This window comes from Aspergillus sydowii, assembly GCF_001890705.1.
Source record: "Aspergillus sydowii CBS 593.65 unplaced genomic scaffold ASPSYscaffold_7, whole genome shotgun sequence".
Taxonomy (NCBI): Eukaryota; Fungi; Ascomycota; class Eurotiomycetes; order Eurotiales; family Aspergillaceae; genus Aspergillus; species Aspergillus sydowii.
The window spans coordinates 137,078-162,404 of record NW_024467865.1 but is presented as its reverse complement, the minus strand read 5'-3'; the positions used below and the strand labels follow the sequence as shown (position 1 = coordinate 162,404).

General features: G+C 51.4%; 11 protein-coding genes across 11 annotated transcripts; 5 read left to right on the top strand and 6 right to left on the bottom strand.

Annotated features, from left to right (window-relative positions):
- Positions 1-216: 216 nt before the first annotated feature.
- Positions 217-2,960, bottom strand: ASPSYDRAFT_46479 (fungal specific transcription factor domain-containing protein). The gene is made up of 4 exons (XM_040847239.1): positions 2,898-2,960; positions 2,817-2,831; positions 431-2,760; positions 217-379 (listed from the first exon to the last, which is right to left on the bottom strand). Exon 3 carries the CDS (start codon positions 2,514-2,516, stop codon positions 717-719), a length of 1,800 nt encoding a protein of 599 aa, XP_040701139.1. The 5' UTR covers positions 2,517-2,760; positions 2,817-2,831; positions 2,898-2,960; the 3' UTR covers positions 217-379; positions 431-716.
- A 2,069-nt stretch (positions 2,961-5,029) lies between these two features.
- ASPSYDRAFT_46476 (class-II fumarase/aspartase family protein) lies at positions 5,030-6,650 on the top strand. The gene is made up of 3 exons (XM_040847238.1): positions 5,030-5,344; positions 5,396-5,635; positions 5,685-6,650. Exons 1-3 carry the CDS (start codon positions 5,142-5,144, stop codon positions 6,601-6,603), a joined length of 1,362 nt encoding a protein of 453 aa, XP_040701138.1. The 5' UTR covers positions 5,030-5,141; the 3' UTR covers positions 6,604-6,650.
- A 320-nt stretch (positions 6,651-6,970) lies between these two features.
- On the top strand, positions 6,971-9,913 carry ASPSYDRAFT_46474 (Zn(II)2Cys6 transcription factor). Its single transcript, XM_040847237.1, has 2 exons — positions 6,971-7,591; positions 7,641-9,913. The coding sequence occupies exons 1-2, from the start codon at positions 7,136-7,138 to the stop codon at positions 9,576-9,578; spliced, it is 2,394 nt and encodes a 797-aa protein (XP_040701137.1). The 5' UTR covers positions 6,971-7,135; the 3' UTR covers positions 9,579-9,913.
- On the bottom strand, positions 9,764-10,940 carry ASPSYDRAFT_46471 (caleosin family protein). The gene is made up of 3 exons (XM_040847234.1): positions 10,514-10,940; positions 10,075-10,461; positions 9,764-9,994 (listed from the first exon to the last, which is right to left on the bottom strand). Exons 1-3 carry the CDS (start codon positions 10,763-10,765, stop codon positions 9,770-9,772), a joined length of 864 nt encoding a protein of 287 aa, XP_040701136.1. The 5' UTR covers positions 10,766-10,940; the 3' UTR covers positions 9,764-9,769.
- Positions 10,941-11,230: 290 nt separating this feature from the next.
- ASPSYDRAFT_204675 (uncharacterized protein) lies at positions 11,231-13,329 on the top strand (the record flags this gene model as incomplete). The annotated part of the gene is made up of 5 exons (XM_040843867.1): positions 11,231-11,476; positions 11,552-11,993; positions 12,040-12,275; positions 12,323-12,363; positions 12,418-13,329. The coding sequence occupies 5 exons, from the start codon at positions 11,231-11,233 to the stop codon at positions 13,307-13,309; spliced, it is 1,857 nt and encodes a 618-aa protein (XP_040701135.1). The 3' UTR covers positions 13,310-13,329.
- Positions 13,330-13,341: 12 nt separating this feature from the next.
- Positions 13,342-14,651, bottom strand: ASPSYDRAFT_1049915 (class I SAM-dependent methyltransferase). The gene is made up of 3 exons (XM_040839822.1): positions 14,186-14,651; positions 13,465-14,132; positions 13,342-13,400 (listed from the first exon to the last, which is right to left on the bottom strand). The coding sequence occupies exons 1-3, from the start codon at positions 14,503-14,505 to the stop codon at positions 13,375-13,377; spliced, it is 1,014 nt and encodes a 337-aa protein (XP_040701134.1). The 5' UTR covers positions 14,506-14,651; the 3' UTR covers positions 13,342-13,374.
- Positions 14,652-14,798: 147 nt separating this feature from the next.
- ASPSYDRAFT_153817 (TauD/TfdA dioxygenase family protein) lies at positions 14,799-16,070 on the bottom strand (the record flags this gene model as incomplete). The annotated part of the gene is made up of 5 exons (XM_040842325.1): positions 14,799-15,005; positions 15,053-15,156; positions 15,205-15,646; positions 15,710-15,804; positions 15,851-16,070. 5 exons carry the CDS (start codon positions 16,068-16,070, stop codon positions 14,799-14,801), a joined length of 1,068 nt encoding a protein of 355 aa, XP_040701133.1.
- Positions 16,071-16,792: 722 nt separating this feature from the next.
- Positions 16,793-18,640, top strand: ASPSYDRAFT_154249 (putative MFS transporter; the record flags this gene model as incomplete). Its single annotated transcript, XM_040842348.1, has 6 exons — positions 16,793-16,981; positions 17,077-17,172; positions 17,222-17,506; positions 17,560-17,781; positions 17,829-18,354; positions 18,399-18,640. The coding sequence occupies 6 exons, from the start codon at positions 16,793-16,795 to the stop codon at positions 18,638-18,640; spliced, it is 1,560 nt and encodes a 519-aa protein (XP_040701132.1).
- On the bottom strand, positions 18,630-20,752 carry ASPSYDRAFT_32490 (Zn(II)2Cys6 transcription factor; the record flags this gene model as incomplete). Its single annotated transcript, XM_040844984.1, has 4 exons — positions 18,630-19,346; positions 19,400-19,880; positions 19,934-20,428; positions 20,484-20,752. The coding sequence occupies 4 exons, from the start codon at positions 20,750-20,752 to the stop codon at positions 18,630-18,632; spliced, it is 1,962 nt and encodes a 653-aa protein (XP_040701131.1).
- A 518-nt stretch (positions 20,753-21,270) lies between these two features.
- ASPSYDRAFT_154310 (putative voltage-gated K+ channel beta subunit (KCNAB)) lies at positions 21,271-22,583 on the top strand (the record flags this gene model as incomplete). Its single annotated transcript, XM_040842356.1, has 6 exons — positions 21,271-21,365; positions 21,423-21,445; positions 21,504-21,570; positions 21,617-21,704; positions 21,757-22,308; positions 22,359-22,583. 6 exons carry the CDS (start codon positions 21,271-21,273, stop codon positions 22,581-22,583), a joined length of 1,050 nt encoding a protein of 349 aa, XP_040701130.1.
- Positions 22,584-22,585: 2 nt separating this feature from the next.
- ASPSYDRAFT_1049908 (uncharacterized protein) lies at positions 22,586-25,231 on the bottom strand. The gene is made up of 4 exons (XM_040839821.1): positions 24,613-25,231; positions 24,536-24,563; positions 24,003-24,479; positions 22,586-23,955 (listed from the first exon to the last, which is right to left on the bottom strand). Exons 1-4 carry the CDS (start codon positions 24,981-24,983, stop codon positions 22,756-22,758), a joined length of 2,076 nt encoding a protein of 691 aa, XP_040701129.1. The 5' UTR covers positions 24,984-25,231; the 3' UTR covers positions 22,586-22,755.
- Between the last annotated feature and the right edge of the window lie 96 nt (positions 25,232-25,327).

Here is a 25,327-nt window from a genome sequence, read left to right as displayed (position 1 = left end):
AGTTGGAGACCCCAGGTTGAGCACCAAACTAGGCTTTTCATGGTCAAAGCTTGCAGTTTGAGACCGTGAAATCCAACTTGGTGGTGTAAAGGGTTTTCTGACACCGCTAGTTCTCGTGAGACTTTATGTTGTTGAGGATAAAACATTGTACTTACGGTTACCTCCTATTGCGGCTATGCTTTTAGTTACGATATTGACAATTAACGCGGACTGGTAGGAGATATTTGTATTCAAGAAAAACCTCCATGTAAAGTCTATTTAATTGCTATAAAATGTCTGTTTGGATATTAATGGATAATGGGTCTTGAATAAACAGGGCCTGAGTTCGAGGCAATTTAGCTGCCTCGTTGCTGTTTGAAGTATACCTAAGGCCCTTTATCTACTGAGGATTAGATATACTAATAGGGTACAGAGTATAGTAAAGACTTACTTTAATAAATATTAGGTGTGGCTGTGGGATATTTTGGTTGGCTAAGACATCACGCCTGTTGGTGAAGCTGGTGACTGTACAGTTAAACCAGAAAAGCCGGGAAAGTTACCGAAAGTATATGAGATATCCTGTGCCCAGTCCACAGTGTTATATAATTCCAGTCGTTAAGCAAGTCGATTACAAGGATAACTGGCAGCTCAGGGCCATGGTCGGATTGCTGCGGAGAATGGATATATTGGGTATCGCCCCAAGAACAATTGGACAGATGTTTCCATTTGGTACACTTTCAACCTGGGAACCCGGGCAAATCACCAAACGTATCTGAAATATCCTGGGCCCAGTCCATGGCCGTCATATAATTCAGATCATAGAGCGAGTTTCCTCCGAAGGATAGGGAAGGTGTTTCAGCAAGCCAAGACTCCTCCGCCAACGGCTCAGGGCCATGGTCAGACTGCTGCAAAGCGAGAGCAACATCTTTTAGTATTTTGACCGTTGCATTTATTGAATGATGCTGGGAGTTTCCAGGAGAATACAATAGTGTCCGTTGATTGTATCTTTCCAGAAGCTCGACGGCATTATAGATAACACCCATACTTTCCTGTAGAGAAGGGAAATCACTGGCTCCCAGATTGCTCAGGGCTTTGAGCTTGCATTGGCAGTATACGTGCATCAAAGCACATTGGAACACTAGGCTAGGTCCGATGGGGCTCAGTGAATGGAAATAGAGCGTTGCATCTGATCCTGCCCCACAGAGTAAGTGCAGGACTTCGGTGCTTGACCTAACACACGTATTGAGGCATGTTCCAAACTCAGGAGTATTCTCGGCAAAGGTGAGACCTGGGCGGTGGATTAGGACCATGGCCAGATGAGTCAGTAAGCGCAACCAAAAGACCATTAAATTGGCAGTATCTTCTATGGTATCCAAATTTTGGCTCCATACCCTTATATCCCGATCAAGCCGCTCAATTTTAATGCCTCCCTGACGACGCTGGGTGGTAGTATATAAATTATGGAGGATAGAAGATAGCTTTTTGCCCATGGTCACATAGTGGTTGAAATAGAATACAGGCGTTGTCTGTCCGGGGAGAGGATGCAGCAGCTCAGTAGCGTTGATATCGTGAAGCCGGCAGTCAGTGGGCATGTCGTTGTCGACGTCGATGTCGTTAATGAGGGGAGGTAGACCATGGACGATAGACGTTATTCGGTCAAATATGTATACCCACCACCAGAGTCGTTTTCGCAACTCGGTTTCAGATACTGTCAATCGAAAACGCCTAGCATGGCGGTGTAAGCCAAGTGACTGGGAAATCCGAACCATATGCCCATTTAGCTGGATGAGAGACAGAGCCCTTCCGGATAGTTGGTGGTAGAAGGCGAATATAGTGAGCGCCTGCAGGGATCCAATATCCGCGCGCGCAACCAAATGGCCTTGGATACGGTCTGCAACCGAGATATACTGCCGCTCTGAGGGTTCCGTATCTGAGCTGTGGTTATTGCTCATACGATGAGTTAGGCAGTTAATGCCCATGATGGAAAGTAGAATACAGAGCGTGGTCTCCTCGGTACCCGAGTTCGGACCATGGTCTTGCACTTTGTTCACCAGCCTCTCGATATCCTTGACCAGCTGGCCTCGAGCTAATAAGGGACAGAATGATTCCCAGTAGCGACAAAAGACGTCAATCTGCTCCAGATAATAGCTAACAGGTCGGTTGAGGCACTTGCCAATGTCTTCATGTAGAGAACTGGAGTCTGGTTCGTAAGTGTTGGCTGACTGGCCCAGGTAAAGGCTATGGCATCCTTCGGGGAAGGTATCTGCAAAAGAAAGTGTTCGCTTGCAAGCCTCTTCGACGCTTAGCACAAAGTGGATTCCCGTAGTAGAGCCTGCGAAGCGGCCCACGCCTACTTCGTCATGAACCATCCGTCCCATGTGCTTGATAACATACGAAGAGTCATCAAAGGCGCCATCAGGCCTGATAAAGGACGAAGGTAAAGTTGCCCCAAACGATCCATCGTTTGGGAGGCCGGGGGCAACAGAGGTGGAAGGCGCAGGATGAAAGGACTGCTGTGCTAGCTGTTCCCGCAACATAGCCACGGTGTCACGCTCCGTCTGAACCGCCTGCTGACATTGCGCCAGCTGGTTTTGCAAGTCTTGGAAGTGTTTGTCTTCCGTGACAAAACCTCTTACCCTAGTGTTCCTTTGCAAGGCCGCAGAGGCCTCACAAGGCTTGCTGGCTTTGGCGCAATTGCGGCACTAAGACATAAGCGGGGAGTCTAAACAATCTTCATAAAGACTTACAGCAGGAAGTGCACCGTCACATTTTATCTTCTTTCTGTTTCAGGTCAGCTGGCTGCCGAGGAGTGGGATGCTCTTGTGGGGGATGCGTACTTGCGGCATCGATCACTATTGTCGAGGTTAGCGATGGAAGGCAAAGCAGTACAGGGCCGTATTTAGGTGCTATGAGCTTACCAAGCCTGACCTAGTTTGCGAGGAAGATGCGATGGCGAAGAAGGAGAAGAGGGGAGATCCATTGAGAATGGGAGCTACGGCCATGGACGAGCAGAAGAGCAGCAGACAAAGGACAGTTGAAGACAACACAGGTGACTAATCAGACACATAAAGAACATAAATTCAGCGGGACCATGGACTGTTGTGGAAGGAGCGGAGGGCTGGCACCTTCCTCATGAGTCATGGGGTTCCGCCTGCTCCACTAGAACTCTTTGTCTTCAACGATTATCTGTCACCAGCCAGTATCGTCTACCAGAGGTCTTCAATATCGATATTCCATGGCAAATTGATTCTAAAGTCTTCATTTCTAACTTCCAAATGCACGGTAGCGCCGGGATAGGCCTTTATCCCGGTTCATAAACCAATCACGTGGCTTTCAAGCACGCCCTTGTGGAGACAGAGTGGTCCACTCCACGGGTTGTTTTCTGTTGTTTAGAAAGAGCGACGGCATCTTTGCGCCCGGGACACTACTCTATGAGTCCAGTGTTGCGCAGGCATTGTACGCCGAACAAAGCCTAGCAAAAAGATTCGGAAGCTGCTGCGTATGCACAAATTCCCAGCTCTTGACGATATTTCTCCGCGTGTCTGGGTTGTAATCGTAAAGTGTTCGTCAAATGGTTACCTGACTGGAGAGGACATAATTGCGACTTGAACCATTGTCATTGCCGTGGTCTACTACCACAGGATTGTAGACCTAGAAAACCCTCAGCGTCTAGTTTACTACAGTGGTATGACAAAAGTATTCGAAATGCCAAGAGATCCACATTCCACACTAACCTAAAACTGGATTCCGCCTTCCCAATATAGCTAGTCATGAAGCTATTCAATACTTAGTAGCTTGTATACCAACCGTCAGCTTGGAGTATCGCTTGCATGCGATGAGGCATCGTTTTACATAAATTATGAAGGACTCGCTCGTCAATTGCGTGCCAGGCCTCTTTAGCGGCCTGTATAAGCAACTGTAGAGTATCCTCTGTATCTGGAGCTCTCTCTAGCTCCGGATGTAGCTCATAAATCTTTGCCTTCATGATAGCCCATAGGTTTTCAATAGGATTAAGATCAGGAGAATATGGTGGCCATATCATGACTTCCACGCCCATATTCTCAAGAAGCTCTCGTACAATATAAGCACGATGTACAGAGGCTCCGTCGTGCATGAAGATATCCCCAGGGCCTAGGATATCTGGTAAAAATGATTCATAAACTCCGCGAATAATCCATGCAGTAACTCCACCGCGGGCTGCCTCTGGATCTCCTTCTAGCGGTAGCAAGCCAGTCCGTCGATTAAAGCCAAAAGCAGCCCAAAACATCTGCCTTATACCTTTTCCACAGCGTACAGCATGGATATCTCGCTCGATAATTTACTGTTTTGGTGACCGGAAAGTATAGATCCTCCGCGCGCCTGCTCCACGCTCAACTGAGCATTCATCTAACCAGATAACTCGGTAGAAATCCTCTGCAGTGTATTCTGCATGTGTTTGTGCCCATCTCAGCCTCTTTTCTGCATTCTCGGGAGTAATTTCTGGCCTCTCACATTACTTCCATTTCTGCATATAAAGGGTGCGGAATAAGCATTAAACTGTACGGACAGAAGGGCTGCTTTGGACTGCTTCAGAGAGCTCACGCATTTTTATATATTAGTCTTGCTCAGCTAGATCTAGCAGATGTCGTTGCTCCTCTGCAGAGATCTTTTTAGGCCGTCCAGAGCGTAGAGAAGTTTGCTGGTTCTTTCGATCGTTTTCGCGCTTAATTGTAGAGTAAATTATTATATATGGGATATGGCGATAGCGCTGGTGGATCTCTTTATAGCTCCATCCAAGCGACTTCAGCTCGCAGAGCCTGCCTCGGATATCTGGTGTCAATTCCTTGCCTCGTCGCCCCATGGTGTTGTATTTTGAATAGCTTCACCAACACGTTTCGATATCTACGCGTTGTTTTGGCTGGCAGAATAACTTCAACTAGGCCTAATTAGGAAGCGGTTTATCACTAGTGCTTACTGTGGATCTCTTGGCATTTCGAATACTTTTGTCATACCACTGTAACTCGTGCCTGCTGATATTTTGTATGAGTGGGGATTTTAGTGCCGGCAAGAAGCACAATCCCGGCCAGCACAGTTGGAGCCTGAGGCAGCGGCGAAAGTAGAAATAACCGTCAAGACCCAGCGCTGCCCAACATGGTCCATTGTCGCAACATACAATCTCCAAAATGGCCGTTTCAGCACTCGACTCGCGCGTCTTCAGAAACCTCTTCGGCACCCAGGAAGTGCGCGACATCTTCACCGATGACGCCTACGCGGGGTTTCTCGTCGAGGTGGAGGCTGCTCTTGCGCGGGCGGAGGCTGCCGTAGGCGTGATTCCAGCTGCTGCGGGTGAGGCAATCACCAGTGCCTGTGCGGAGATTAACTTGGAGTATGATATTCAATTCTTTCTTTTATTATTGTCATGCTAATGGTCTTCAAGTTTTGAGCGCCTGGCTCATGAAACAGATATTGTTGGTTATCCAGTACTGCCGCTCGTTAAACAGCTCGTGGAGGGGACGCCCGGAGAAATGGCCAAGTATATCCACTGGGGTGCTACCACGCAAGACATTATGGACGACGCCTCAATGTTACAAATGAAATGTGGCTTGAAGCTTGTAGGGAGAGAGTTGCAAACGTTGGTCGGTGTATTGAAAGGGCTGGCAGAGAAGTATCGGGATACGTATGTTTATATATATTTCTGTCAATTGAACTTGACGCTAACCAGCCAGACCGATGGCCGGTCGTACTCATCTCCAACACGCTCTTCCGTGCACTTTTGGCTATAAATGCGCTGTCTACCTGTCAAGCATCCTGCGCCACCAGGAGCGTTTACAAGAAATCGAGCAGAGATGTTTACTAGTCCAGTTTGGAGGCGCAGCGGGCACGCTGGCGTCGCTTCAAGATGCCGATACTAGCCTCCGCGTACGCGCAGAGCTTGCCACGCAACTTGGTTTAAAAGACCCATTGATCACATGGCATGTCGCTCGGGATACAGTCGCTGAGATTCTCAATTTCCTGGCTTTGATAGGAGGCACGTTAGGCAAAATCGCCCTGGACTTGATCGTCATGTCGTCGAACGAGTTTGACGAGGTCTCGGAGCCCTTTGTGCCCCATCGTGGAGCCTCGTCGACCATGCCCCAGAAACGTAACCCAATCTCCAGCGAGGTCATTCTCGCTGCGTCAAAGCTGCTCCGATCTAACGCTAGTCTGGGGCTAGATGCTATGGTGACAGACTTTGAGCGCGCTTCTGGCCCTTGGCATTTAGAATGGGTGGCCATCCCCGAGGCCTTTATTACCGCCGTGGGCGCCTTGCATCAGACTAATTTTGCAATGGGTGGACTGGTGGTCAAAGTGGACTCGATGAGTCGCAACCTCCATTCCACGCGGGGACTCATCGTCGGGGAAGCGGTCATGATGGGGTTAGCACCGGTGCTGGGTCGGCAAAAGGCCCATGACGTCGTTTATGAAGCCTGTAAGACAGCGATTGAAGAGAACCGCAGCCTCCTCGAGGTGCTGCAGCAGAACTCCGATCTCAACAGGACCCTTGCAGCGGATCGACTCGCGAGTCTGTGCGATCCGCTACAGTATCTTGGGGCGAGTCAGCAGATGGTAGACGCCGTTGTTGGGGCAGTCAATATTGTACCTTAATTTAGCCTGGAATGCGAATATGCCATGGTTTGTGTTTAGGCGACGCCACTCTAGTCTCTATCTGTAAGCTAGATTTATCCAACCCGTCCGTCTGGCTCGAGACTGGGTCGGTGGAAGGTAGGGCGAATCATCTCGCGATCTGCAAACCACCGAGCCGGTTCGGAGGGTCCTGCTGAATGAACTTGGAGGAGTATACGTGGAGAGCAATAGAGCAGATGGAGTGTTTTGCGGATATGAGGCCCGCGCCTGCTGACTGGTCGAGTCATCCGGCCTGACCCGTTCGCTCGCAGGGAATTCTCGGAAGCCTGCTCCCGCCAATCAGCGCAGACTGCGAGCGCCGCCAGCAACCTCACCTCTGCCCCAATCAGGCAATTCCAAATCCTGGGTCATTCTCCCTCCCCGTTAAAAGCTGCGTTCGGGCTCTGCGTCCGGGTTCTACATTCGCCCCTCACGTCTGAAGCGATGGGTGCTCTGCTGCTACATCCGGGATGCCTGCCTCCTCCCAGTCTTTTCCTACCCCGATAGTCGTGCCATGCCACCAAATAAACGCCCTCGCTCTGCGGGGAATCATGGTGTCTTTCGGGTCGTCTCTTTCCCTCCAGATTCGTCGGAACCCCCGCCAGAGCCTTCACCTGGCGGAGCCCAGGCTGCTTCAGGACTGCCGTTGACGCCTTCTGAACCCTCGACGCCTGGCTCCAAGATCGCTATCCCCCGCGTGTCGCAGCTTCGGTCCTACGGTAATCGACGCGTCAAGAGAGCTTGTATTGAATGCCGCGAGCAGAAGACGAAATGCAATGGACACAATCCCTGCGGTCGCTGTACCAGCATGGGCATACAGTGCGTCTATGTGGATGGGAAGCGGGAGGTTACGGAGAAACGCCTCCAGGACCTGGAGAGGCAGGTGCAGGCTTACGATCGACTTTTGAAGGAGCTTCAGCCGCGAGTGGATAGTCAGGATAAGGATCTAATTTCGCGGACGCGAGCCCAGGTGTGCTATGTCTCCCATTTTCGTTATAAACGGCGACTAATTTAAGCAGTTTATCAGTTCAGAACCGGATCTTCCCAGCCCAGACCATGCGACGCACTCTTCGACGCACGCTCAAATGCCCACGTTCGGTATCGAGTACATCCAGGAGGATTTTCATAAGGACAAAGGTTTACAGGCCATTGGATTCATGGGTGGCCCGTCGGAGATGTCATGGATCAACGAGTTGTATCAGGTTCTGGAAAAGGACACGCCCTTTTTGGACACCGAGGCATCGAACAAATCCCAGTCCTTAACATCGGTCTGTTATTTCCTTGACGATGAGGAGTTGGCATTGGATCCAAGTATCGATCCGTACGGACGACCGCCGCGCCATATCGCCGATAAACTGCTTGACTGCTATTTCTTTACCGTTCACCCATCGTTTCCGATCATCGCAAAAATACCCTTTATGCAGCAGTATGAAATGTACTATACACGACTAGACATCCAGCCGACTAAGCGCTGGCTCACGATCCTTAATTTAGTGTTCGCGCTGGCTTCAAAGTTCGCGCAATTGGTTTCGAAGCCGTGGGTGGCGGAGGCGGACAGTCCCATGACTTGCTTTACGAGAGCGCGCAAGCTCAACTTCACCGAGAGTCAGCTTTTGGAACATCCAAATCTACAGCAAGTCCAGGTCGAAGGGCTCACCGCATTCTTTCTGATGGCAATTGGCCATATCAACCGCTCCTGGAGAGCCTGTGGCGTTTCGGTCCGCTCGGCCATCGCCCTGGGTGTCAACCTGCGCAGCGAAAGCAAGGAAACATCCAACCTATCTAAAGAAATCAGATACCGGGTATGGTGGTCAATTTATACTCTTGAAAACACCCTCTCGATCATGACCGGCCGCCCGACAAGTGCGCCGGACAAATACAGCACCACCCCGCTGCCCATTCCATTCGATGAGGAGCAGTTCCGTGAACCAGTGGCTTCGCGTTTGCTAACGGACTTTAGGGCGCGCACCGATTATATGCAGGCTCTGACTTCTCAGCGGCGCGTTAGTCCTGCGTGGGATTCACCCGGTTTAGGTCATGCAGTCATGGGACAGGAGCCGCTACCGACGGCGATGGATATTTCTCCCAACAACTCATTTTACTTCTTCTACTTTGTTGATTTGACCGTGATTATGCGCCGCGCGATTGACTCACTGTATAGCCCTGGATTCGCGCGCCGTCCGTGGCTTACTATCAGCGCATCTATCATGGATTTGGTTCAAGAAACTGACGAGTGGCTAAACCGGGTTCCCTCTGTATTCCAGTTCAAGTTCCACCACCCGTCAACAGGTTTCGAGCGACAGCGGTGGAGTTTGGCTTTCCGGTTTTATTGTCTGCGTATTACCCTCAGCCGGCCGTCGCTGTGTCGCTCGGAGCGACAACGGTCTTCTAACGAAGCCTCAGCGCTCAGTCAGCAGCGGATAGCGAGGATATGCATAGACTCTGCTTGTGAGTTACTGGATCTGCTGCCTGATAAGCCGGATGCGCTTTGGCTAGTCCAAGTGTCCCCATGGTGGTGTGTGCTGCATTACCTCATGCAGTCCGTCACCGTGCTGTTGATCGAAATGGAGTTTTGTGTTCGGTTCCACGCCGACGGAGCATCGCACATCACGTTACACCTGGAGAAGGGGCTGGATTGGCTGCACAGCCTTGGGTCCATCAGTATACCTTCGCGCCGGTCGTGGGAGGTCTGCAATAGCATATACAACCGTCTCTTCTTCGGACCCGGGCCCCGGGCGCCTGCTCTGTCAGATATACACATGTTCTCACCTGAAGGAGACTCGCGCAGCTCCATCTTTACTTCGCCTCCTGCGGTTTCTCCAGGCTTTGAGACGGCGGAATTTTCGGAGGGTCCGGCCTTTGGTGAGCCTTATATGAACCTCCCGCACAACATGACGGTCCATCCTGCCATCCAAACGCCGTACGATGAGATTCCTCTTTACAAGAACCCGAGGTAGGTTCGACTCGAGATAAGAGCCATCGTTTATGATTACATTTTAACTTGGATCTGCCTTATGCGGTCTATGTACAATGTCCTCGGGCATGATTTCAAGCGCTTCGACGTATGTCTGCGCGTCGCAGCTGCGATCAGGTTCTTAGACGGAGGCGGCTCAGGCCACCTTGACGCCTCCCAGGAAACCATCGCCGCCTATCCCAAAACCTTGGGACCACCCTTTGCCGGACTTTCGCGCGTTCGCGATCTTCCAGAAGATAGAACCCTATACTCAGTTAGTGTTGCCATAAGCGACAGGTAGCTTAAAGCCAGCAAACCAGGCCATACATCATATACCCCTTGTAAATCCTCCCTGTACACCTTCCCGTCTTTCTGGATGAGCAGCCACGTCGAGCCCCATTCGAAGAAAGCAGCTCCCCACTGGACAAGAATTAGCACTTTTGCCTTTTGAAAACGAAGATTTCCAGAAAGTAAGGTTAGGTAAGTAGGCAAGGGCATACACCAAACGGATCCGCCGCACACCGATTCCCATGCATCATCTCAAACAACTCGCCCAATGACAAGGCCCCGTCGCGGTCCCTGTCGTATTTGGAAAACATATCCTCAAAGGCCTGCGGCAGGAACCGCCCCTCTGCATCGAACGTCCCGCTATCGGACCCGTGCTTCGCCTTGTATATACTGTCCACGTATACTCGGAATCGCGGATCCGGGATAAAAGAGTGTGCCAGCCGAGTCGGATACGAGAAGTTCAGGTTTATGATTAGCACGGCGAGGATGGAGAAGAGGATATTGAAGCCCAGATCGCGGAAGCCGGTGTATGTGTCCCAGGGGTATATCTGGCCGTCGCGGTCGCGGTCCCAGAAGAGGATGTGTTGTTGCATTGGTGTCTATCATGACTCCATTAGCAAGGTTCAGAGATGGATGCAGGGGGGCATTTACAAATTCGTGGAATTCTTTCATGGAGCTAGGTGAGTTGTCTCCTTCGACGACATTGCATCTCGCGACGCCAGGCTTTTCGATGTCTGCGGATGCTGATATCGCTGGGACGCGCTGGGACGTTACGCTGCAGTGCTTGGATACGACTGGGATGGCTTCGTTTGTGGATGTTGGCTGGTCGCCATTTACCATTGCATCTGTTGAGTCTGGACGCTTGGTGGTAACATGAGGCCCAGGAGGGTTGGACGGAGACATTTTGCGGTAATTGATACTATTATACCTGTTGGCATATAATGCCATATAAAGCAGTATAGCGGGTCAGCTAATGGCAATGGTATTTTTAATGGGTGAATGGGTATAATTCGATAATCTGTGCTGCAAGCAGGGAGATAGGAGATATATAGGAACGCCAAACAACCATGTCTCTTACGCTACATCATGATGCAGACAAGCATGTGAAAGATCTTCCAAGAGTCTAGAAGTGTTTAATAATAGGCGCGACCATGTTGTTTACTGGTTTACTGGTTTGTTGTCTTCACGTCGTGATGATGTCATCGCATACATCATGATGCCCTAACTGTCCATACAGCACAACTACCAGCGAAGCAGGGAATTAACGAGCATGACAGTGTGGAACCTACCGTACTAAATTGACTTTCTTAATTTTACATACGCAGGCCATGCCATGACCACCAGAGACCACACATACCCTAATCTACCATGGCGCTGCGAACATCCCACACGGACCTTCTAATAATCGGCGCTGGTCCAGCAGGGCTAATGGCCGCATGCTGGGCCAGCCAGTTTAGCGGAATGTCGACGCGGATTATTGACGAGAACCCGAACCGAACAGAGACTGGTCATGCAGACGGCATCCACAGCCGCACGCTGGAGATCTTGGATAGTTTTGGCATCGCGGGTCCGATTCTGCGGAAGGGCGTGCAGGACGTGGAGATGAGTTACTGGGTGGGTAGTTGAACCTTGAACCTATTTTGTATACCTGTCTTGCTTTGGGAGTATTGTGATTGATTGAGATGGTAGGCTGTGAATAAGGATACGGAAAACCTGGAGTGCCAGCATCGGGTGCAGTCCCAGCCTGAGGGCCTCTCGAGGTTTGCGCAGACATTGCTGAACCAGGGCGAGGTTGAGCAGACTATGATTGATTACTTGGAGGAACGAGGACGGATCAGGGTCGAAAGACAGAAACGCGCAGAGAGGATATACTTCGCTGAGGACGACAATGATACTCACCCGGTAGTCGTGGAAACGAAGGCCCTCAAGTCGGATCCCATGATGCACTTACTTCAGCCGGAAGACCGAGACAAGCACGGTTCTCAAGTGACGGAGGTCATCCACGCGCGGTATATCATCGGCTGTGATGGCGCCAAAAGTGCCGTCAGGGAACAGCTCGGCATAGAGCTGGAGGCTAGATCGACAGATTCGATGTGGGGGGTTATTGACATTATCCCCATTACGGACTTTCGTACGTCGACGCGAATTAGAACGAGAATGTTGGCTAACCTTGACAGCTGATATCCGCCAGTCTTGTGCCATTCATTCCGATGAATTCGGTAGTGTAATGACAGCGCCTAGAGAGAACGGCCTCGTTCGGTTTTATATTCAACTAAAGGGCGACTCCGACCTGGAAAAGAAGGCTTTAAATCAGTCGAAAGAGACCCCAGATGCATTGATCCAGCTGATCCAACGCGCTATGCACCCGTATAGCCTAACGTACCACTATTGCGACTGGTGGTCTATATATCCTGTATGACTATCATTCTTATACACATGGCGCAAACTGACATTACAAAGATAAAGCAGTGTCTTGCCAATCAATTTCAAGTCAAAGACCGGTAAATGGGACCATTAAAATTTCACATGTGATGTTACTAACTAACAACTTGCAGTGCCTTCCTCGCAGGCGACGCGGCACATACCCATTCACCCAAAGCGGGCCAGGGTATGAATGTCTCCATACAAGATACATACAACCTCGCATGGAAACTGGGTTCAGTAATCACTGGAACTTTGGACTCAAAAATCCTGAAGACGTACCAGCCCGAACGGCACCCGGTAGCTGAGGAGCTAATGGCGATGGATTCTCGGCTTGTCCACGCTTATGAGGAGAATAAAGCTTCCATCAGTGAAGTCAGCAAAGTACGGGAGGGGTATACAGGGTTTATGTCTGGAGTCGAGGTAACATATCAGCCGAATGTGCTCGTTTCGAGCGATGGGGCTCGTGAATCGACGAAAGGCACGAATATCAAACTAGGAATGCGGTTGGGAACGGTTCCAGTTGTGAATCAGGCTTCTGCGTGCACAATACAACTAGCAGAGCTACTGTCGAGCAGCGGTGCGTGGAGGCTTTTGGTTTTCTCTGGTGACCTACAACAGAGAAAGAATGTTGATCGGTTGGCCAAATTTGCAGAGACGTTCCAGGGACAACAGCATGCATCTAGCTCGCAGCAACCTGGATCCCAAGAATGGCAGCCCTCGGTTGACGTGATTCTAGTTCACCCAGGCCCGAGAATGCCTGTCAACCTCTTAGAACTACCCGAGTTGTTCCATCCATTTGACGAGAAACTTGGATGGGACTATGGCAGGGTCTTCGCTGATGACGGCGCGTATGGAGGCGGCAACGGCCACGCGTATGAAGAATACGGAATCGACAGGGACACTGGCTGTCTTGCCCTATGCCGTCCAGACCAGCATGTTGCATGGATTGGAGGGTTAGAGCAGGCCTCTCATTTAGACGCCTACTTCTCGGCGTTGCATAATCTAGACACGTTTGACAATTAAAGAGACCTAAGATATTGGGGACTAATCTGCATAACGACGAATATTCTATTTATCTAGGTTGTACTCTATTCCGGAACTAGGTAAAGTAGGTCTGGACCCAATCAGCACTAGCCAGCTTTGTGAACAGAGGTGCGAGGTGCGGGCGAGAAACTTACTATACATACTGTCCGACGACCAAGAGTCCAAGACGGTCAAGCCGGCTCTCTGGCACAGTTGATTCTGATCATTTGCGTCATATTTGTGACTGCGGACAGCCAGAAACCTGTGCCCGGCAGGAATATGCATTCCATCCAAGGAGACATCAATAACAGGGTAATAGTACTGGCTATGAGCCCCGTCGTCCTCATTCCAGTTGCCGGAAACCGCCCAGCTGTCAAGATCAAAAGCATCGTAGCCCAGGATTTTATTCGCATGCACCAACCCATTCTTGACAAACCGGTGATTTGCCCCATTAAAGTCGTTGTACGCCTGCAAGACCAGACGCGGGTCTTTGCACCCATCCAAACCGAGGAGAAAAGAGCAATTGGCGGGCATGAAACCGGCCAGGAACTCCGCCGCGTCTGGTTTTTGGAAATTCCCAAGGGTCGATCCAAGATACAGTATGGTTTTCGGACGTGCCTGGAGATCTGGATGCTGCAGCCACGCCCGCCCGTCATCGTATGTTCCTAGTAGCCCGAAACACCGCACATGTTGGTAGCGCGCTTCAGCGACTGGACGCAAGGTACGCTGCAGCTCGGGGTAGGAGACATCGAGGGCGAAGTAATCGACGGGACGGCCCAGTTCCTCGAGGGCATCAAGAAGCACTTTGGTCTTGCGTAGGTTTCTATTCTCAGTTAACCATGGTGGCAGTGCGCAAGGGTTTGGTGGTCGTCATACCCACTTCCCAACTCGACGAGCATTGTTCCTGGCTGGATGCGATCGGCGATCTGGAGTCTATATTTTTCAAGGAGTTCGATTTCCTCCCGTGTTAGATAGTAGGAAGGGCAGTATGTGACATCTTCGAAATACCGCAGACCCTGTTCGTCCCAGAGCAGGAGGTCCGGTAGGGCAGCGCTGTCATCATGGATGCTCTGCTGTAGAGCTTCGCGCAGCTCAACGTCTTCCTTATCCGAACGGATATCAATGATTTGTGTAATAGGAGGCTCAGGGATAGTCGGCCTGGCAGTCAATGGAGGTCTAGAAATGCTTTCGAACATGGTGGCTAATGGTTACTATTGGGATGTGGTGATACTGATGGCAAGGGCTACTCATATAGGCGGGACCCAGATGGAGAGACCGTCACGCCAAACTGAGCGATGATTTAGGTAAGAATGACACGGAAAACGATCACTGCCAATTTAGTGTTTGCCCCTGCTCGAACAACATTACAAGGAACCATATTCCTTGCAAGGCAAGTGCTGGTGAGATGATGCAAACGGGCGAGACTGCTTCATTCAGTATGACGTCAGAACCCTATAGATCCATACTAGATGTTGCTATTATCAGGAGATCACTGCCTGTTCCTTAAAGCCTGTCTTCGCGATTGGGACCCAGGGTCCAGGTATGGTGCTTCCCCCAGACTACACACTCTATCGCCCGTGCGCGTCTCTGCGTAGTCGTACGTCGCACAATGCCAGGTCGACCGGTTGTCCCAAATGGCCATATCGTTCTTGCTCCATTTGAAGCGGATTTGAGCGTCGTGATTTTGGGTGAGAAGCTGTGGACATATTAGTGTCGAACCGGAAGCAGACACGACGAACCTACATTGAAGAGATACTGCAAAAGCACATCTGACTCGTCTTTGGTCACCCCATTGATGCGCTTGGTAAAGCCTTTGTTCACGTATACTGATTTCCACCCGGTGACGGCTACGTCTGTCAGTGCGTTTCTGCAACGTGGTTTTTAGTAGAACGTACGGTTTGTCCGAATGACAGGGTGGACGGATGTGAGCTCGTCCCCATGATTCAGCGGTGACCCCCGCGTTCCTTTTCGCAGCGGATTTCCCAGTCGCCGCGCTTCATCGTGGAAGAAAGTAGCATCGTGGGTTGCGGTCAAGCGCTCTAGGAACGACGCCAGTTCAGGCGATAGACGGTCGTAGATCTCGTAGCCGGACGCCCATAGCGTGTCTCCTCCCGTTTCCGGGAGTGTATGGATCTTCAGCATGGCGTAGTCCGATGGGACGCGCTCGAAGCTGATGTCCGTGTGCCAGCCTGCAGACGCGAATCTACTCACATCACTGAGCTGGTGTGTAAGGCCGCCGCCCTTCTTTTGCTTCTCGCTACTGATGACACTGATCTGGTCGCCCAGCTCGCTCCCTTCTTCTGTCAGGGGGTGGACGTGGAGTCCTGATGATTCCGGCTAAACCGTTGTTAGCTGGAGTATTTTTTTTTTTTTTTTTAAAAAAGACGCATGTTAACTGACGCAGCCTGCTAACCGGGTCAAGTCCTCCATGAACTCCCGCATCTGTTGTGGTGTCACATCCTGGTCACGTAGGAACACGACGCCGCGAGAAGAGACTGTCCGAGTCAGATAGATAACATGACAGGAAAAGATGTAACGTACTGGTGACAGCTAGGTCCTGAATCAGCTGGTCGCGCTTGGCGGATTGCAGGATTTCGGCGACTTGGAGACCATGGTACTCTCTGCCAATGACAGGAGTCAGATCTAGAGACTGGTAAGCATCCAGACTGCCAGAGTCCTCGAGAGGCGGCGAGACTCGAGGACGAGCGTCGGGATGTCCTCCAAAGAGGGCTGGGCTGCCTTGTTCGATTACGGTGGGCATGGCGGTCTAGCAGGGAAAGCTGGATTTTGAACGATGAGGTGGGAATAAGAGTCCGCGATGGCGACATTCATATACAATTTCTCCACTGGCAGCGTCTGTCATATGGTTTCTCTGGTGTCGCTGGGTTCCCCATATTGCCGGCATGCAGGATCCAGCAAGAGTAGTGCACATGGCCCAGCCTCGTAGCGCTGTCGGCGGGGCGTCGGCGAAATTCTCGGAGAGCCGCTTGAATGGACCGGTCATGTTTCCAAAGCTGGTTTAGATCCTGCCCAGGAGTCTTAAGACTGGGGTTTGGTGTTGCTGATTTATGCGTTGGTGATAACCCTTGCTCGAGGTGTCTCTCCAAGACAGGCCGGGTAGAACAGAATATCTCACCACAGACAGTGGAAAGAAAAACAAGCATATAAACTTGTACCAGACAAACGATCACGGCGACACAAAAGAAGGCTCTCGTGGGGAGCAGCGCCACCCCGCGATGATGTGCTCGGGCCCTGCAGTGGTGTAATGATCCTAGTACTGTTTAGGGCCTGGTTGCTTCGCCCAACCGTCGCAAGGGCTTGATTGCGAATAGCTACAGGGAGAAATGCTCATACTCTCTCCGTCGGCCCAGTCGGCTGTTTCTACAAAAAGGTATGTATATAAGGATGCGCACATCGCGAGCTGTTTCCTCTCGCACTCCTCTTGCCTGAGTTTCCACTGTCAACGGAGACTTGCCTACAGCAATGGCTGACATCGAACAGAGCGCGAAAAACTCCTTGACTTCCCATGCTAGGGAGGATGACAAGTCGACAAAGGCGTCGCCTGCTGTTGGGCAGGAGAACCTCGCTGCAGTGACTCCTCCGCATGAGTCGTATGAGGGCCATCATCGATTTGATCCCACTGCCTCGTGGTCGGAGAAGGAGGAGAAAAGGGTTGTTGTGAAGACAGATTTGATGCTCATGACCTGGCTGTGTCTGATGGTAAGATCACAAATAAAACTGCCGTTGCTGCTGCTAATGTGAAATAGTTCTTTGGCCTGCAGCTGGACCGGGGCAACCTGTCCAATGCGCTGACTGACAACTTCCTGAACGATCTAAATTTGACCACCGACGACTACAACAACGTATGTGACAACTTGATGCATAGTCAAGTCTAGGCTAATAGAGTTACAGGGAAATACCATCCAGCTTATGTGCTTCCTGGCAGCAGAGTTCCCTGTACAGCTGCTGATCAAGCGATTCGGCTTCCGACGAGTCCTGCCCACGCTGATGCTGCTCTGGAGTTTGGTCTCCTGGACGCAGTCGTGGATGACGGACAGAGCCTCCTTCTACGTGACAAGAGCACTGATAGGAGCATTCGAGGGAGGATTCATCCCGGGAACTATCTTGTTCGCGACTTACTTCTACAAGACAAAGGAGCTCTCTGTCCGACTGGCTTTCTTCTGGTCAACCTTGAATGTATGTTGGCCTTGTCCTAAACCCCACAACGAAATAACTGACAGGACCACTAGGTTGCGCGTATTATTTCATCCCTGCTAGCCGCAGGAATTCTCGAGATGCGAGGAGCAAAGGGAAAGCCTGGCTGGTTTTGGCTGTTCCTGATTGACGGTCTCATCACATTTGTTATTGGGCTGTTTGCCATGTTCTATCTTCCCAGCTCGCCCACGAGAACAAAGAGTATTCTGTACCCTAGGTCTTGGTACTCGGAGCGCGAGGAAGTGATTATGATCAACGTACGTCGCCTAACACATTCCGATATATAGGTACTGACCCCGTCCAGCGTCTTCTTCGCGATGACCCATCAAAGGGCCTGACTGAACTGCATGAGCGGGCCACACTGCGCGATGTCCTCAACGCATGGAAGGATAAGTCTATGTGGGGTTTGTACTTGATCGGCCTCGTTGCCTACATCCCCCAGAGCCCCGTGCAGGGATACCTATCCCTGACGCTCAAGAGACTCGGTTTTACGACCTTCGAGTCGAACATGCTGTCAATCCCATCCGCCGCACTCCGGATCATCCTCATGCTCATCCTGTCCAAGAGTAGCGAGTACTTCGGGGAGCGGACGTTTCATTGCGTGGTTGGCGAGTTCTGGTCGCTACCATTGTTGGCGACTCTCCTTGGCCTTCCTGACCATGGATACAACTGGGGCCGATTTACCGTTACCACGATGATCTCGGGATACCCATATTTCCATCCGATCGTGTCAGCCTGGATCTCGGAGAACACATTTGACGTCAAAAAGCGGGCTATTACCGCTGCGACGTATAACGTGATCGTTCAGATCGGCTCGGTGATATCTTCACGTAAGTTTCAGAATCTCATGACAAAGGTAAAGTCTGACTTGAAGCAGAAATATATCGTAGCTGGGACTCCCCGTACTACTACACAGGGAATAAGGTACTCATCGCCATATGTGCCTTGTCCCTGGTGGTATTTGTTGCCCAGCGTGAGTTCCTTAGGCACCTGAATCGCCAGAAGGAGCGAAAATGGGACACTATGTCACCAGCAGAGCGCGTTGAATACCAAGCGGACTTAGCCGCGCGCGAAAAGGAGGGTAACCAGCGACTGGATTTCCGCTTCAAATATTGACCGTTGAATGTGGATCTCCAGGAACATTGATAATGGGCAAATATGTGCCAAGAGGCAACTGATTGGGGGAAGTATCGAAGACGACGTTATTAAAGACTGTATCAAGTGAGCGTATATCTAATGAACCCGATATTCCCGGAGTAGTGAGCCCGCCTGCGCCTGTACCGAAATCCTGCGGAGGGGAGTACATCAAAGGCTCGTAGAGCGACTGAGAGTAGCTCCATGTATCGCTGAATTGCTGGCTAGCGAAATCGAACGGCACGGAAGCTGTGGCCGCATCAGAGACTCCATTGGGGATCCGTGGGCTGATTCGATTAGTTTCATGCGCGGATCTACAAGGGGCTCCTTCTTCCTCAGATAGCCAGTCGGCTGGGATAGTATCGGTGGGAACTTTAGTCGAAGAGCCACTCTCCGAGGCAATTGGCTCGGTGTCATGAGCTAGGCTGCGATTCTTAACAGGACGAGTACAAGTAAGTAACGGTGGAATAGTCGAAGAAACCACAGAGTGCGCCTGGGCCATTTTGCGGTACAGCATATCCACTAGGGTATTGTGTCCCCCATCTGTGAAGGCAGACAGAAGGGAGTGGAGATGAGAAAGGAGGCTACTTGGTCGTGTTTCCTGGTCCCACTTCGATGCCTGCGCGAGTATGGGCATTGTAGTGATGGCATCCACAAGCGAGTTGGCAATTTCGTGCAACTTTAATTGCTGCACATGGTGTCAGCCGGAGAATCGAGCTTGAGTCAGCGAACAATTCTTACCATTCCCAGTCCATGAGCTTGGAGCGCCGTTCGTGGTAGTCGACAGACTACGCTGACCAGGTCTCTCGCTACCAGCAACGGAAACATGGGCGGGAAATGCAATTCGGCCACATGCGAGCCGCCAACCGCATTGTTCGATAGGGCCTTCCATGACAAAATACGCATCCAGTGTCTTGTGACGCAGAGGTCCGCCCTTTGCACATCGGAGGCTCGATCCAAAGCACCAGCGCCATCACGGAATCTGTCTTGAAGTATTTCGTCGAATGCAGTGTCAGGAGTCTTCGCAGAGCCAATAGGCGGCTCCAGCCCGAGGTGGTAGTCTTCGACGATGTCAAACATTCTTGTTTGTTCGAACAACCTAAACAGCGCCAGGAGTTTCAGAAAAGCTGGCAAAACCTGGGGTTCGTCATTCGTATCGGTCTCTGGCATTGCTGTATCTGTTTTAAGGACCACCGGGAGCTTGTGGAGGATGCATACGCCACTGAAGAGTTGTTAGTACAAGCAAGATGAGAGCATACGGTAGATTCCCTTTACCGTTCGGTCACAAATAGTAACCACAGCACCCGCCGACGAATTTGTTGCTCCTCGACCGATAGGCTAATGTACGATGCTTCTCGATGTAGATACATCAATTGCGCCATGGTGATCGCCTCCCTCAGGTATAATATGGACTCGCTCCCCCCGGGCTGTTGGTTCTCGTAGTACACATGGAGGAAAAATGCGGTGCGGATATTGTTCAAATTGACTCGCGAGCGGTAGTCAAAGGCTCTGCGAGTTTGCAGGCATTCAGCTGCGAGCGCATCCGCTGTGATTGATTGATCCGAGATAGAGTGCTCCCCAAGCCGTAATTGTGCAACTGTCGCGGCTGCCAGTCCAGTGGCGAGTGCTCTCGTTTCATAATCCTGACCTCCAGGGTCTCGTTCTAGGGCGGCAATCAAACGTTCGACATGGACGATAGGCCAGACAGGGTACATGCGCACGTGGTAAATATATAGCAGTGACACCAAAGTGCTCGCTGGTAATCTTGCACTGGGCTAAAGTTAGAATAGAGTCGCAGATGGCCAGCGCATAAAACTGGACAAACCTTTCAGAAGCTCCTTCGTTGTGCTCCGAAGACGCAGCATGACTACTATTATTTCGTTGGCTTTGCTCGATCAGACGCCTCGTTGCGGTGCGCAGCTTCTGTGGTCCTCGTGTTTGTTGGATGCGATTGTAGGAGCACTGGATGCGCGCATTCAGACACGGCCTACATGGATTCCCTCCACCACATCTAACCTTGCGCACTTTGCAACCATCGCAAGCTTGCTTGGTCAGGGAGACCCTGGAAGAATTCGCTGCGTCTTTTCGGAGCATCGCGAAGGGCATTCACGCAGATGAAATGAAGCATTTTCGGAGCTTGGGGACAATCGCCCCCTCAAAAATTGCAGTGACAAGGATGACTGTCGGCTTGCGCGCTGATTGGACATGCCTCGGATTCTGCATCAAGGTCACGATGGCGTCTTGCCCCCCACTCAATGCGCCATCACTGGGCCCACCCCGCATACAATGCCATTTCCCTGACTCGTGTGGTGCCTGGGCTGTCATGCAACCCCTCTAAACGTGGTTGGCTGTCCGGGATTCTCGCCAGTTGATCGTCTGTTGCGACTCGCCGAGGAACTCCAGTCGAGGAAGCTCTGGAGCTGGCCCGCACGCAAAATGATGCCCCTCGTCGCGACCAGCTAAGCCCCTCCGAATTTTTCTCCGAGGCCCATTAATATAGCAGTTGGACCAAAATTTGACAGATACGGCATTAAATAGGGCGAGCGCCCACCGTGGAAGGCAATCGAGTCCAGATTATTTGATTCTCGAGCATACCTCCGTTCCCTATTAAGATGGCGTGGCCTAACAAGAACAAGGATATGTTATACCGCCGTGTTGGTAACTCCGGATTACATGTTTCTGCGCTGGGTCTCGGAGGATGGTTAACGTGAGTGACTGTGCGCGATCGATTGGAAGATTGTAGTCTAACTGTGGTTTAACGTAGCTTCGGCGGCCATGTCGACAACGGTACGTCCTCTCGTATTATCAAGTCGGACAAGGAACGAAGCTGACAGACGAATTTCAGAGGTCACATTCCAATGCATGAAACAGGCGTACGACTGCGGGATTAACTTCTTTGACACCGCCGAAAGGTAGACCGACTATTTACTCAAAGTGAACGCAGACTGATGATTCAAGTTACGCCGGGGGCCAATCCGAAGTTGTGATGGGACAAGCAATCAAGAGGTTTGACTGGAAGCGAAGCGACATAGTCATTAGCACCAAGGTGAGCTCCGAGAATCAGGGCACGAGTTGGGTGCATAATGACACAATACTAGCTCAATTGGGGCCTGGCCAACGGTGAAATCCTCATAAACAACCACGGGCTGTCGCGCAAACATATCATCGAAGGTACCAAAGCGTCGCTTGAACGGCTTCAACTAGACTATGTGGACATTATCTACGCCCACCGCCCCGATCGATTAACGCCGATGGAGGAGACGGTAAGGGCATTTAACTTTGTGATTGAGAAGGGGTGGGCCTTTTATTGGGGAACATCGGAGTGGTCGGCGGACGAAATCGCAGAAGCTTGTGGTATTGCTAAATCACTTGGTCTGATCGCACCGATTGTAGAGCAACCACTCTACAACATGCTAGACCGCGAGAAGGTTGAAGGCCAGTACCAACGGCTGTATTCAAGATTCGGGATCGGCCTCACAACATTCTCACCGTTGAAAATGGGCCTACTCAGTGGGAAGTATAACAACTCTTCCGCGCCTCCTCCCGGTTCGCGGTTCGCGGAGAGTAAAGATAGTTTTGCCCGAGGGGCACGGGATACCTGGGATAGTGACCAATGGACGGGCAATGTCAAAAAGATTGCCGGGTTACAGGTACGTTATAACACTCCGTACGGCCTTATCATTCCACTAACACTGGGCAGTCATTGGCGGACAAGCTCGAGGTTAAGCTGTCGCAGCTTGCATTGGCCTGGTGTCTGAAAAACGAGAATGTGTCGTCCGTAATTACTGGAGCGTCGCGGGTGGAGCAGGTGCTCGACAATGTGAAGAGCCTCGAATTGCTGCCGAAATTGACGCCGGAGGTCATGGGTGAGCTAGACGAATATCTCCAGAACAAGCCAGCTCAGGATCCCGCGAGACAGGGTTGAGCGCAAATGCGCTGGAATGCCTGCGCGAAGTGATGGTAGATCCTCAGGAAATGAGCAATGAAAGCACTTCCAGAATTTCAGTAACCTTGATGGCCTGTGATGTTCGTAGTGGAAAGTTCCATACCAACCGTTGCAACAGATAGCGCCTCGACGGTCTTGGACCGCGGATGGACTACATCCCCCAGTTTATTAGTGACCAGTCGGACGGACTAAGAATATTAGTTCCAGACATCTGGGCCGGCAGGTCAAAAGGCATCCACATCTCAGGACCACCGTATCCGCCGCCCATGCCCATTAGCGATAGCGGATCGGGCAAAGGCTGGTTCATCGAAGTCGGCCAGGCAGCGGAGCCACTACTTGACGGCTTTTCTGCGGCCTGGTTGGCCTGGTTTTGAGCCACCAACTCCCTTCCTATCGTTATGATCTTTGGCGTGGGTGCTTCTTGCCCAGACTGCCTCAACGCCGCCTCGGTCGACTCCCAAGCCTGAAAAAGGACAGCAGTCATTGCGCCGAGAAGCAGCCGCGGGGACATACGGCGTAGCAAGTGCGCACGAGCCTCAAAGTTGTCACTCATGGAGGCCCAACATTTCTCCGAGTGTTGGCTGAGAGGCCTCCTCCGCAAGTCTTGTAAAATATGAATATAAGCCGGGAAAGGGAAGTGGAAGTGGACGAGCCAAAGGTACCGGCTGGTTGACGGATTTAAGAGGAGTTTGGTATCGCAATCGATCATTTCGAGCGCAAGACTGATGGCCATGTCGCGCTGGGCCTTTGTAGAGTTTCCAGCGCCATATTTGGAATAATAGTCAAAAAGACGACATTTCGCCAACATGCCCCGCGTCATCCAGAGGGTCATAAAATGAAGCGGATTTTCGGGGTTCAGGGTTCGAAGGTATCGCTGCACTAGCAGATTTTCTAGTGTATCCAGTTCACTAGCCTCGGGGTTGGAACTATCATGGATATCCCTTGCGATGGCCTTGAGGGGTGGACACGTAAAGTCTAGGTGAAAGGAGGAGTTCCGCAAAAAGTCGCCCATGACGCTCCGAACGACGACAAATACGGCCTCTGATGATTGGCCCTGGGGCTCAGGTGCTTCCTTCATCTCCGGTCGTATATCAAAATCGTTCAGGTTGCTCGGAATCTTGCAGTCCCAAAGAGGGGTGAGAGTGGTAGTTCTGTAGGCCGCCATCTCTGCGACTCGCGTATCAAACAGAACCAGGGCCCACCAGAGCCTTCGACGCAATTCCGCTTCCAGTGGAGGATATCTAGAGCAGGCGGACTCGCTATGAAGACCCATACGTTGGGCCGAGCGAACTGCGATGCCAAGCATAGACGATAATGTTCGAGGGTCCCCAAGTACAGGTCGCAAGGACACCTGGTATCGTCAGTGTATAACAACAGCATAGACCCAAATAAACGTACCAAGTAGAAGTATAGGCCAGTCAAACAATCGAGCCTGTCAGACCGTAAAAACTCACAGCGCACCAAGGCCTCCCGGCAGGAATGCTGGTATTGAGAGAGAAGTTCTTCTCTCGGAGCACCAAGCAGAGCTTGGCACTCGTCGCTCATTAGGCTCCCGATCGCGATACAATATATGCCGAACATTAAAACCTCCAGCTGAGGGTCGATTTGCTTCAAGTTTGTGATAGCTTCGACGATGCGTGCTTGGAGGGATGGCGTATGTGTGATCTTGAGTAGTGGGTCGACGTTGTCAAGATATGTTTGCCAAAGGCGGAAAATCTGTGACGGCTCTGGATGCTGAGATGAAAGATCGATTTGGTCGGCCCTGCCGCCAAAAAGAGGGTCGCAGAGTCCAGATTTCTGGTCCCATGCTTTTCTAACCACCTCCTCAGTCATCGTAGGTGGGGGCGAGTCAGCCTCGTCGTCAGATTGGGGGCACTGTTGCAGGCGTCAACACATCTGATGGAGATCCTTTGCGTCTTATTCAAGCATACCGTTTGGTTCATTGCACTCCAGAAATCCCTGTCAACGGTTAGCAGTTTGCGACGGGACTCGAGAAAAGAGCTTATACTTGGCCTCATATGACTCCTTTGACAGCTTTGGTCGGGGTGTTGCAGAGGACGAAGGCGGCTGCCAGCCCTCGGGTTCCACACTCGGTCTCTTTTGCCGTTCGTCGCCTTCCCTTGGCGGTTCACCATGGAGAGGGTTGAATTCGATATCATGCCGCTTGAGGAGAGTCTCGTACTGGCGTACTCGGTCCAGCAGCTCACGTTCCGGGAACCTACGCTTCCGACGGCGCGGAAGAAGGCCAGCGGGAACGCACTGAGCTTGAGACTTGACGCAATTTGTGCATGGAAATGTGCGATCACATCTAACCTTGCGTTGCTGGCAAAGCACACACGACAGCACGCGGGTAGACTTGTCGGGGTGAGGGTCGGACATGATGCACACCGTCCGGGTGCGCACCCAGAGATGAAATGAGCGCAGCGGAGTAATGGAATTGGTTCTGCCGAAGAGCGCGGAAATGAGAACAAGAGACCACGGAGTATAAATAAACGAAAGACGGGAGAGAACTAATGGAAAAGGAAGAGAGAGAGCCGGCCAGCGGAGATTGGAAACGCCCGACAGGGATGACTCAGCAGGGCTCTCGGGAAGTAGAAACGTCCGAGATGGAGCGACGACTCCCACACAACACAAACAACAACTCAAACCCCCGAAGGGACTCCGGACTCGGGAATACAATCTGAATCGCCAAGATGGATATAAATATTAAACAAGGTCCCGGT

Coding starts and splice junctions, on each gene's coding strand:
- ASPSYDRAFT_46479 (XM_040847239.1), bottom strand. CDS start 2,516: ATGTTGCGGGAACAGCTAGCACAGCAGTCCTTTCATCCTGCGCCTTCC.
- ASPSYDRAFT_46476 (XM_040847238.1), top strand. CDS start 5,142: ATGGCCGTTTCAGCACTCGACTCGCGCGTCTTCAGAAACCTCTTCGGC. Junction 5,345..5,395: donor TGTGCGGAGATTAACTTGGA/GTATGATATTCA, acceptor ATGGTCTTCAAG/TTTTGAGCGCCTGGCTCATG. Junction 5,636..5,684: donor GCAGAGAAGTATCGGGATAC/GTATGTTTATAT, acceptor CTAACCAGCCAG/ACCGATGGCCGGTCGTACTC.
- ASPSYDRAFT_46474 (XM_040847237.1), top strand. CDS start 7,136: ATGCCACCAAATAAACGCCCTCGCTCTGCGGGGAATCATGGTGTCTTT. Junction 7,592..7,640: donor TTTCGCGGACGCGAGCCCAG/GTGTGCTATGTC, acceptor TAATTTAAGCAG/TTTATCAGTTCAGAACCGGA.
- ASPSYDRAFT_46471 (XM_040847234.1), bottom strand. CDS start 10,765: ATGTCTCCGTCCAACCCTCCTGGGCCTCATGTTACCACCAAGCGTCCA. Junction 10,462..10,513: donor TGAAAGAATTCCACGAATTT/GTAAATGCCCCC, acceptor GAGTCATGATAG/ACACCAATGCAACAACACAT. Junction 9,995..10,074: donor GTGCGGCGGATCCGTTTGGT/GTATGCCCTTGC, acceptor ATTCTTGTCCAG/TGGGGAGCTGCTTTCTTCGA.
- ASPSYDRAFT_1049915 (XM_040839822.1), bottom strand. CDS start 14,505: ATGTTCGAAAGCATTTCTAGACCTCCATTGACTGCCAGGCCGACTATC. Junction 14,133..14,185: donor CTCGTCGAGTTGGGAAGTGG/GTATGACGACCA, acceptor AACTGAGAATAG/AAACCTACGCAAGACCAAAG. Junction 13,401..13,464: donor GTCGTCGGACAGTATGTATA/GTAAGTTTCTCG, acceptor GATTGGGTCCAG/ACCTACTTTACCTAGTTCCG.
- ASPSYDRAFT_1049908 (XM_040839821.1), bottom strand. CDS start 24,983: ATGTCCGACCCTCACCCCGACAAGTCTACCCGCGTGCTGTCGTGTGTG. Junction 24,564..24,612: donor AAGGAGTCATATGAGGCCAA/GTATAAGCTCTT, acceptor AACCGTTGACAG/GGATTTCTGGAGTGCAATGA. Junction 24,480..24,535: donor GGAGTGCAATGAACCAAACG/GTATGCTTGAAT, acceptor CGCCTGCAACAG/TGCCCCCAATCTGACGACGA.